The sequence below is a fragment of the Spodoptera frugiperda genome, chromosome 6 (genome assembly GCF_023101765.2).
Source record: "Spodoptera frugiperda isolate SF20-4 chromosome 6, AGI-APGP_CSIRO_Sfru_2.0, whole genome shotgun sequence".
Classification (NCBI taxonomy): Eukaryota; Metazoa; Arthropoda; class Insecta; order Lepidoptera; family Noctuidae; genus Spodoptera; species Spodoptera frugiperda.
In genome coordinates this window covers 4131064-4142829 of record NC_064217.1, presented here as the reverse complement: position 1 = coordinate 4142829, position 11766 = coordinate 4131064, and the positions used below count along the sequence as shown (strand labels likewise).

The window sequence follows — 11766 nt, the reverse complement described above, 5'->3', positions numbered from 1 at the left end:
TTAAAACAATTAAGCAAGATTACGAGTGCATGTGACGTGACAAGGCCGTCATTGGATTAACTTAAGCCTTGAATGCATAAGGGCAATAAAAATATGAAGGTAGAACCTTTAATACCACCTAAATCTAGCTTTTTGCTACTTAGATATCGATTTCCTACATAGGTACTGCGTAACTGGGGAAGTACGTTACAAAAGAACTTAGTCAACTAATAACAGTCATATTTTTGTTTGGGAAATGAGTTGATCAGCATCTACGGTTGCACCGGGTGATTCTGCCACCTAACTGTTTGGCGAAGACTACTTTCAAGTTATGCTAGGGGCTCATTCGCGACTGCGTGACGTTCCCCACGTCAACTCATGGACATGGCGTACGCGAACAATATACTTAACAGATGTGGTCAAATCGCATTCAGAGGTCCTTTACATTATTACGCGCGTAGCTTCACTACACTATCAGATGATCAGAATCAGTAGGCTGCGCGTCGTTGCCGCGTCTGCGCACGCTGCTCATGATGAAAAGTCCCTCTGTGACTCGAAACTAGTAGAGCTTTTCTTTGTCCATTAATTTACGTGAGTAAACCGTGATTTTTAGTTAATTTAGCATTAAATTAACGCCAGACGTTGTAAGATATATCTTACAATAGTTATTATAGAAATACAGATGATCAGATCTACACTGCTAGCTACCCTATAGTGTGAACCACCTTATTTTCGTAATTCAAATCCTGAGTAATATTAGGGAAGATAGATTTTAAAATACAAAGACAACAAATTATATAAAAAGTATACTATGTTATATTTGTGATCAGTCGTGGTATTTAAAGGTACTGGCGGATGAAACTGTCGAAACTGGTGACTCGAGCGAAAGCTGATGGGAAACCAAGCTGGCATCCGTCACGAGCGACGAAGGAGCTGACACCAATCTGAAATAAGGAATACCTAATGGTTAGTAAGGAACATGTAGATAGAAGATCGATAGACGTAGGTAGAATACAGAATTTCACAAAAAATGGTAGAATTATTGTGTACCTATCACTAATATAGGTCATTAACTGTCTTAATAGTTCTTATTACAAAATTATCCTACAGTTTTGTTTAAGTACTTTTTAAGGTCCCCTAGCCAAATGGCAAAAAAGAGAACTCTTATAGATTTGTCATGTCTGTTTGTCTGTCCATCTGTATCTCACAGCCATTTTTTTTCTATAAGACTTACCAAAGTAGGTACGCCGTTCTGGTTGTAGACTAGAGGACCGCCGGAGTCTCCGCCGCAGATGCCGACTCCTCCAGCGCCGTTGGTGCAGATCGTGCTCGGAACCACAAACACGCTGCCGAACACAGCCTGACAGGCTTGCACGCTGATAACTTGCAAGTTTACGTGACTTACAATCGTGGATGCACCCGCTTGCTCTGCAAATATAAGAAAGTAGTTTAAAATTTGCGTTTTATACCTTTTTTTTAAGGGGGGTAAATCATCTAATGGCTTATCTCGCCTTAGACGAGGCGAGAGCGAGTGTTGGACTCTTACTGACTAAGAACTACCCCGTTCCTACTCCTGCTTTTCAAGCCGGAGCCCTGGTAAACCCGCTAGGTAGTCCGTTTTATACCTATACTAGCGACCCGCCCCAGCTTTGTCAATGGGTGCAATGGTAATGTATAGTGCATATATACAAACATAAAAATCTTACTCTTGAATCACTTATCGAAATCTATAAAGAAACCGCATCAAAATCCGTTGCGTAGTTTTAAAGATTTAAGAATATAAAGCGACTACTTTGTTTTATACTATGTAAGTAGTGATAACTAAATGTCACACTTGTTTTGCTAATGATCGGTATTTTGATACATTTTTTGCTGGTGATGCAAGGGTTACTTAAAGGGTTTTAAATAAATTGATCTATTCGCAAAGAAAATCATAGGTTTATGTTGATACTCACGGTCACTGGTTCTGCCGAATCCTGCAGCAACTGCCCAGTTTCCTACAAAAGTGCCTGACCAGCTGGGCGGAAGGGCAATAGGCTGAATGCCGGCTGGAAATTCAAAGGAAAAGTATATCAGCTTGATGTACGGATTTACATTTCTGATATAATTTACATTAATCACAGATGTTGGCCAAAATCTGCTTCTACATCAGTAGTAGCCACATGCAATCTATATTTATTTACAATTTTAGTTGCTACTAGGTATGATTAATAATTTTGATTCAGATAAATAATATCAAAATTAATTCATTAGTAAACCATAATGTCCAATTAATCAATTCTATCAAGCGTTTGGACGTATTTCTTATCTAACTAATTGAGTTTACTTGATACTTAATCTATGATAGTAAATATATTATGTACGTAGACGGAATAAAAAGACTTACTGGTAAATAGAACGTTGGTGGGCAGTCTGATCATGGCGATGTCGTTGTTGAGGTTAGCGGTAGAGTATTGTGGGTGCATGATGACATCGGTGGTAGCAATGCGGACCCCACCAGAGAACAGGAGGTTGGAGCCGAGGATGACGAGGAACTGCCAGGCCTGGTTCCACCCATCGGTCCAGCAATGAGCCGCTGTCACTAGACGGTTGGCAGACAGGAGAGAGGAACCGCATACTGATTGACCAGATGTACCAACCAAACTGATCAGCAGTCCAGCCTGTAACGGAGTTCATTGTCAATATGTAATGAAATGATGAAATTGTTGGTATTTTTACTGAATTTAAATTCTAACTCATTGAAAGAGACAGAGTGCCATGCGGCTCTGCAATGTCTGCACTAGGATACAACATTTCTTTGCACTGTTAAGCGTTTTATACTGCAATTTATTGTCACTACGATCAAATACAACATCTTACTATTATTGTTATTTTATGTTTTTAATTAGCTACAACACAGAAAATACTTTTGTATTCACACAAAAACATCACTTACGAAGTATGGATGCGCGTTTGCGGGCGCGATGGCACCACCAACAACCCTGTTGTCTTTGCCTGCTGCCGCCAGAAGCTTCTCCTCCTCAGCTCTGATCTTCTCAGCGGTAGGAATGCCAACGGCCTGGTGGTATCCGGTCCCTACTTCCACTAGGGCGGACGTTGAAGCCACCAGGGCTAAGCCCAACAAAACAACAGCACGCATTGTGTCCAAATATTGTAACTAAATATAACGAGCCGATATCCAAAGCTACTTATATACCTTCTGTACACTAAATCAGATCTAATCGTCCGTAATGACTGGTATGCAATTATATAAAAGCCGATTACTTTTATCGGGACCGGCAAAACTGTCAGATAATATACATGTAATCTGTTTACGGATTACACTTTTTCGACTTGTTTTATTTACATGTGTTTAGTGAATAAATCCGTGTTGGATTAATGAGTGGATTTAATTCATGTTTCAATAACAAAAGACTTAATTGACTTAAGGTCCTATGTCCCCTAGATGGGACAGAGGGTGTCCACAGAGGTTCTCCATTTAGATCGGTCTAGAGCTTTCCGCTTCACCTCGCTCCACGTAATGCCGATGCCCGCCGCTTCTGCCACTATAGAACGTTGCCAGGTTTGCCGAGGACGGCCACGCTTCCTTTTCCCCTGGGGATTCCACTCTAAGATTTGTTTTGTGGTCTGTGGCTTGGAATGTGGTCGGGACTTCTTCGGAGAGTATGGCCAATTCATCCATAACAAAAGCGTCACTTTCAATAAGTTTTAAAATAACTATTTTAGACGTTTGAATTGACTATTCCACTTTTATCAAGTTCAATAATGGAGTCGGTGTAAAACTTTTGAGTTGGTGATTTTTCTTTACGATTTTGGAGTTCTATTGGCCATCAACGATTTCAAATTACCGCTAACAACAATCGCGTAACATGACAAAAGCATTAGGAATAGGGACGGTGATGACGGGGTACGAAAATTAAAAACTATTTAGTGCGTCAGTTAGATTATGAAAAAATATCAGATAACTACCTATATACAAAAATATTAGATACTAAATACTTAGATAAAATGAAGGAAAGTTTAGGAGTGGGAGCTAATACCTACGTCATTTTTAGTATAAAATGTACCTAGAAGTAACGTCACGCGATATTACAAATCGATATAACTTCGAAAGTAATTGTTTCTGTAAGAAAATAAAAAATACGTGTGTTATATTTTAAAATAATCTATAAGACGGACATTAAAATAAATCATCTACCCTATTGTGCAATTCCCGAATTTTAAAAAGAAAACAATAATATTTTACCAGAAACTGAAATTCAATCCGAGGCGCGATAGGCAGAATGGTGTACAGCAGTCGTATTTATGACTATTGTATACTAGACCAGGACTGATAAGAGGATTAAAAAGATAAGAGTATTTAGTGGGAAATCGTTATACATTATCTCCATATATTGCTACTACCGCAGAAATCAGAACTATGAGTTATGACGTCATTAAAAAATATGATCTCATCGTCATTTCTATACCTACTTCCAGTGTCGTAGCGTGCCTTGACGGGGCCCCGAATAAAAATTTATTTGGGCCCCACTTTTTTTTGGGGAGAGAAATCATCCAATGACTTTTCCCGCCCTGTCTCTCAAGCCTCAAAGAGGGTCTTAAAGACGTTGAACCCATGTTTGGTGGCACTTACGACAACCTTAATTTTTCTAAATTTGCTGCCAACTTTTGAACGCAAGCTTTACGCGAATATGGCATTAGTGATTTCAGAAATTTAATAAAAATAGGGAAGTTTTTATTTTTTGCTTATGCACGTTGGGGGCCCTGTATATTTGATACGGCAGATATGGCGCTAGCTACGCCCCTGCCTACTTCAAACAAAACTTACCTAAAGGCTGAAGGAAAAGGGCCTCATATGATTTGTTTGTCACGGGTAATTTTTATTAATTATCTGTGTGAAATCACATCTTATCTGGTCTTAATTCGATAAGTACCATTATCAAAGTAAAACGATAGAGAAATCAATGTGAACTTGTATATAATAGCGGCTTAATAAAAATGCGTAACGTCTGTTGTTTTACAAATGTAAAGTTTCGGATTATATCTTATCTTAAGTTTTATGAGTTTATGAGTCTCATTACCTTTATTGTAACCTTTTACTAATATTTTACTTTAACATTGGACTCAATCTCCGTGCATCCGTTCCAATTTTTGTCATTGTTAAATCTTCGACTGCACGGTTGGTGCGGTGACTGGGAAACTGACTGCCGCGCAACAGGTAATGGGTTCGATTCTTGCATGGAAGAACTGTTTGTGTGATCCACAAATTGTTGTTTCGTGTCTGGGTGTCATGTGTATGTGAACTTGTATGTTTGCCGCCGAGCAAGGGTAGCTTGCCGCCCGACCAGCACCAGACCCGAACCAGAGCCGTCAGACCACTACAGGGGCTCAGTAGGGCTGATGCCTGATCCGGAGCTGCGGATTAGCTACGGGTTCACCGGGGCTCCTCCTGCCCGAAAAGCAGGATTAGGAACGGGATGGTTATCTATACATATAATAAAATCGTAGAAAAGTGCTGTCTGTACATTGAAAATAAAAATAAAAAAAATAGCAGGGGTTATTGTTATGTCGATGTCGAACCCAAAAATGTAATTAACTTTTTTTTGTCTGTTTGTCTGTTCGTCTGTGCGCGCTAATCTCAGAAACGGCTGATCCGAGTTGGATGCGGTTTTCACGAATATATTGTGGGATGCTTAAATTTACATTTAGTGTTTGTTTCATGTCAATCGGTTCATAAATAAAAAAGTTATGTCAAATTAAAGAATCACGTCGAACATTCTATGCTTATACCATTAATCTCCGCAACTATTTGACGGATTTGGTTGAAATTTGGTACAGATATAGTTTAGAACCTTAGAAAGGACATAGATATATTTTTATTTCAAAAATCAAAAAATAAAAATAAGTAATTAATTATTTATAAATAATTCTATGTCGATCGTTACACGACTTCGGTTCATGTTATTGTTTTAATTCATCGAAAAAAAGTAAATAAATAGTAAAAAGGTATGAAAAAAATAATATCAATATAATAAAACATTTAGTACAAAGAAAATGCTCTAACGGAGTATAGATAATTCTATGTCGATCGTTACACGACTTCGGTTCATGTTATTGTTTTAATTCATCGAAAAAAAGTAAATAAATAGTAAAAAGGTATGAAAAAAATAATATCAATATACTTAATTAAACTTTTAGTACAAAGAAAATGCCCGAACGGTGTATAAATAAATACAGTAGAACTCCAATTATCCGAGTTAATGGGGACCGGGACCCATTCGGATAATCAAATATTCGGATAATCGGATTTTTTCAAAAAAATTGCCATTGGAGAGAATAAAAGCTACGTTTTGATATTGCACTATTTTTTTATTGAATTAAATTGCGGGGAAGTCAGCGTAGGCACAACGGCAAGTTAAGACAAGTCAAGTCAAGACTTGACAAACACTGGCTTCGCGGGGGGGGGGAGAATAATAGCGCACTTAGACTTTTTTTGACAATTTTTGTGATTCGGATAATCGGCGATTCGGATAGTCGTAGTTCGGATAATTGGAGTTCTACTGTAATCCAAGTTGTCTTTATCCTCGATAGATGGCGCTGGGATCGAAATAGATCGCGCTATGGTTTCGTTACATTCATTTGGTTGGGTATCGGCCGAGCGCTTCGGTACTATCGTAGAAAAAGTGTATTATCAGTCGTATGATTATTTGTCTGTAGTGGTCCTGCTGTTTCGTATATTCTAAATTGGTTTCGTTGTATTTGTATTTGTCAATTAATAAGTTTATTTGTTGGGTTTTCCTGGTTTTTTGGTTAAACTAGGTAGGTTTAGTTTGATATCGATTATTAGTAGTTAGTTACTGTAGTTAGTTTTTTTAATAAAATTGTAAGTCTAATTTTTTTTTTAATTAGATTAGATTTAAGTCGTTTCTTTTAAATTATTTAGTTTAAGCTTGGTTATTATAGCATAGAGGATAGGTTGTAATATAGTTTCTTTTTTAATTGTTATAAATTCGTAATACCTCGTAGCTTTCTTTAGTTTTAAGTTAGTTTAAGTCCGTTTTTAAACTATTTTTTCAATGCCCTAAGTGAGTATACATCTATTAAATTCAAACGCAGAGCTCATTATGTTGATTTTTGAAGAGTTCCCTGGAATATCTTCCACATCTCAGTTTTGAAGAGATCCCGCGAGATCGGGAACTGTGTGGTTAAAACCAAAAATTTGCCGGAAGTCACTATTCCACGCGAACGAAGTCGCGGGCAAAAGCTAGTTAGTCAATAAAAGTCTGACACTCCCTCTCGCCCGCCCAAGGCGGGAGAAGTCATTAGATGATTTTCCTCCTTAAAAAAGTTAATACAAGTATGTCTATGCCTTTATATTTCATAATATGTCTTTAAGGAAATCCTGTCTGTGTGTTATACCAGATCGTTTCGATAAATTAAAATCAGACTCTATAATTTCCTACAACTGCCAAGCGTAATTACTCGGTACTAATCCATACTTATCTAAAATTTGGGAAAGCCCATTGTTTTAAAAAAATAAGCTTATAAGATTAATGATTAAGCAGTTCTTGCAGATTATCTGATTAGACGAACTGTCGTCTGCTTTCCTTGTTTATGTTAACAAACCACTTCGACCAAACCTACAGTTAATTAAAAATAGTCGTAAATGGGGATGACGACGGGGTATGAATATTACAAATCTATTTAGTTATGTTTATGTAAATGCGCCACTTCCACGTATAAAATATACCTAGAAGTGACGTCACGCGATATAGAAATTTATATATCTTCAAAAGTATTTTTTGCCGTAAGAAAATTAATAATACGTGTCTAATATTTTAAAATCATCTACAAGACTTAAAATAAAAATTAATCATCTTTTCGGAAAATATCGAAATAAATCCACTTGATAACAATTTTTGTCTGATCCGGGAATCGATACCCAGCTTCCTTCTCGTAGTGTCATTTTTTTATAAAGTAAATATTGATAAGGGATCATATATCATAATTATCCAACGTGAAAGAAAAGAAAAATCAGGTTATACTTAAATATAGTAAAATTTTATTAATTTCAAAATCAGTCAATATTTACAACAATATGCTCATTGTAACAATGTTTACATATGTTGAGAGATGAATCCGACGAAGCTGGTCACTCGAGCGAAGCCTGATGGGAAACCACCTTGGCACATATTAAGTGCAGCAAAAGAGCTGATACCAATCTGAAAAACATTTAATTGTATTAAATTAAACGTCTTAAGCTAGCTAATTTAACTACACGTATTAGTAATGGAGAAAAGCTCTACTAGTTTCGAGTCACAGAGGGACTCTTCATCATGAGCAGCATGTGCAGACGCAGCGATGTCGCGCAGTCTTACTTTTTAGTTAATTCAGTATGATAGTTATAATAAAAAAGTCTGTAGTCTTTAAAAGAACAAAAAGACATTATTCGTATACTGATGATGATATAACGATATGTGAAGGTGGAAATTCCCATGTGAAAGCTATAACCGATTCAAGTTTCCAAAAAAGTTCAAAATAAATACAGGACATATGAAAAGCCAAGAAAATAGGCGTAGCAGAATAATAACAGGTGTCTCACCAAGAATGGCTCTCCGAAGTTGTCGTGAGCTGCAAGAGGACCACCGGAGTCTCCGCCACAGATACCAACGCTACCTACTCCACTGGTACAAAGGGTGCTATGCGTCACGAAGCCGGCCTCGAACCGCGACGCGCAAGTGCTGGTGTTGATCACCTGCAGCGACACGTGGCTTACCACAGAAGCAGAAGTTTGTTGAACTGCAATGAGGTATAAAATTTGCAGTAGTACTATGATACTCGTCAAACATCATTTCGTGCAAGATAACCGGCAAAAGGCTCTCTTACCTTCTACCTACTTCTCTATTATAAATGATATTTATTTTAGCAAATAGGTTACAATGTAATTTTGTTACACGTCAATCTCTTAAATAATTAGACGACGTCGGCATTTCCTATCGCACTACTCTGAGAAGAAATGCCGAAACAAACTCAGGAACATAGTCTATGTTAAAGTCCAGACAAAACCAATTAAAGATGTCGGAGAACCGTGCAAGTTGATTCTGTAGTCGTCTTTTACATATTCAAACCTTCACTCAGATGAAACCTTAGACTTAATTTTTGCAAATCGACTATTCTATAAATTACTAAAGGAAATTCACACTTACGGTCACTAGTTTTCCCGAAGCCAGCTGCCATAGCCCAGTGTCCCTCAAACTGATTCCACACTTCCATATTTCTGGGTAATCTGATGGGTCGGACATTTGCTGAAAATAAGTTACACAATTAATAAACATACGATTCTAAATAAACTATGACTTACAAACTTATCAATTTCCGCAAAGTAAAATCAATTAATATGAGGTATAATAAGAACATTTCTTTTTAGGGTATAAGCCGGTAAACGAGCATACGGATCACCTGATGGTAAACAAGCGCTGCCGTCCATGGACACCGCCCATTCGTGCCGAAGCATAGCTCTCCCACACTTGAAGATGATGATTTCAAGCATTGCACAACATGCCAAAAATTATAACCCGTTGTTGTTAAAATCATAAAACTTACCGGTCATCATAGCGTTCCAAGGCAGGTATATCATAGCGATGTCATTTGTAAGGAACCGAGGCACATATTGTGGGTGCATGATGACTTGTCGAGTGGCAATACGTTCACCACCGGTGTGCAGCCAGTTGGAGCCCAAAATGACGGTGAACTCCCACGCTTGTCTGACGCCATCGAACCAGCAGTGAGCAGCAGTCACCAGCCGATTAGCAGACAACAATGAAGAACCGCATACTGATCTGCTTGTAGTACCAACTAAGTTGATTAGTAAGCCACCCTGCATAAAAGTAAAAGATTTAAGTAAACATAAAGATAAAAGTTATATTGAAATCTGAATTGAGACTTTTAAATGTAAAACACTTGATAGATACAGTAATTTATAACGCACACATGAAAGATACAGTAATTTATTACGCACAAGGATGTGAACTGTTTAGAATACAGCAACTTTGCATTTACCTAGGTAGGTACTACAAAATTCAGTTCTAAGCCTAAGTTTTAAGTCTTTCGTCATCTAGACAGTTTTATTATTACTGTGTAATTTACTTACAAAGTATGGATGAGCGCCAACAGGAGCTAGTGCTCCTCCAACGATCCTATTGTCATTAGTCACAGCTTCATTAGCTAGGCTTGCTTCCTCTAGTGCCCTGATCTTCTCTACAGCAGGAATACCGATAGCATCGTGGTAGTTGGTCTGTACTTCTAATAAGGCAGAAGCACAAACAATCAGAGACAGACCGAACACCAAACCCTTCATTGTTATGAATACATACAGTACATTGTGTCATTCTCTTATATATGTAAGCTAATCGTTATTTCAGGCGCTGATTAATATAATCACGGGGTTGCTTTGTCATCAAATCCAACTATCTAATCTAAGTTTAAACGTATTCCGTTTAATTAATTTTACTACCGTAGCTTTTTACGACGTCCTAAACTGGTCTATGAATCAGCCCTGGAGCAATGGGCCCTTGATCAAATTATCATTCATTCATCTCTAGTAGGTGTGCTGTCTGTTTTCTGTCTGCAGATTTTGGTGTTACTCTCCTATCGAATGAATGTTCTATTCCTTCTATGTTTCCATTAATACTTAGAATTATCTTATCATTATGTTAGTTTAGGTATTGCACGTGCTTAGTTCTGCTTGTCGCTTAATTATTTGTTGTTATTTTACCAATAGATTCTCAGAAGTTACTTATAGTCGATACCTACGCGATTATTCGTTAAATAAGCTAATACTCAGTACATACGCACATTGGTGTTACACATTTAAGGGTGTCTTCTATGTAATGGGATATATGTACGGTTAGGGTCAAAAATGCAATAACGTTGCAGTGTAGCATGTACATATTATCCACAGATGGGACCCAGTAGTGCTAATGCCGACCTGAAGCTGCAGACTGCCAAGCGGGTTACCGGGGCTCCAGCTTGAAAAGCAGAAGTAGGGTTGGGGTGGTGTTCAGTCAGTAAGAGTCTGGTAGTACTCCCTCTCGCCGTTTCCAAGGTGGGAGAAGTCAAAGGATGATTTTCCCCATGTGCACTTCGCGGCTCCGAAGTAGGTGCCTACTAAATTAATGTGTAAATAGTTATCGAAGTCCCTATATTGATCTAACCTAATACGCGAATATTTATTAATGTCCAACGGTATAAGAAAGCACAACTACATATTATTAACTAACGGTAAAATGGGGTAAATAAATATTGGCAAAATGTCCTAACGTCTATTCACCCCATTCCTGTATCTATTCACCCCTCGATTTCTATTTACCCCGTTTTACGGTATAGTATCCTAATTATCATTACAAGTACTATCTGACATCATTTTCATATCCAACTAATATTAAACATGTATTGTACCAGTTTATTGTGTCACAATAAAAAAAAAGTAAGTAAGGCCACAGTTTTATGGACTAGTCATTCAGTTTACTTTTATTGTTTAATCACTCTCGATTCAACCTTGATTTAGATTTTTTATCTTATCATTTTGTTAATTTTGGTTTATACTTATAGCCTTTTTTAAGGGGTGAAAATCATCCAATGACTTCTCTCGCCGTGGGCGAGGCGAAAGGGAGTGTCAAACTCTTACTGATTAAAAACCACCCCGTTCCTACTCCTGCTTTTCGAGCCGGAGCCCCGGTAAACCCGCAAGGTAGTCCGCAGTTTCGAATCAGGCATCAGCCCTACTGG

General features: G+C 37.7%; 1 protein-coding gene across 1 annotated transcript; it reads right to left on the bottom strand.

The window, feature by feature from the left end:
* Positions 1 to 772: 772 nt before the first annotated feature.
* LOC118267881 (transmembrane protease serine 9) lies at positions 773 to 10354 on the bottom strand. The gene is made up of 9 exons (XM_050694483.1): positions 10130 to 10354; positions 9583 to 9856; positions 9186 to 9284; positions 8582 to 8778; positions 2915 to 3136; positions 2366 to 2639; positions 1935 to 2027; positions 1214 to 1407; positions 773 to 923 (listed from the first exon to the last, which is right to left on the bottom strand). Exons 1-9 carry the CDS (start codon positions 10334 to 10336, stop codon positions 819 to 821), a joined length of 1665 nt encoding a protein of 554 aa, XP_050550440.1. The 5' UTR covers positions 10337 to 10354; the 3' UTR covers positions 773 to 818.
* Positions 10355 to 11766: the final 1412 nt, after the last annotated feature.

What these genes read in the sequence shown, in the direction of transcription:
- LOC118267881 (XM_050694483.1), bottom strand. Translation starts at nt 10,336, where the DNA reads ATGAAGGGTTTGGTGTTCGGTCTGTCTCTGATTGTTTGTGCTTCTGCC. An exon ending in TTGGCGCTCATCCATACTTT is followed by an intron (nt 9,857 to 10,129) that starts GTAAGTAAATTA and finishes ACTTTTATGCAG; the next exon opens with GGTGGCTTACTAATCAACTT. An exon ending in CAAACGCGCATCCATACTTC is followed by an intron (nt 2,640 to 2,914) that starts GTAAGTGATGTT and finishes ACTCCGTTACAG; the next exon opens with GCTGGACTGCTGATCAGTTT.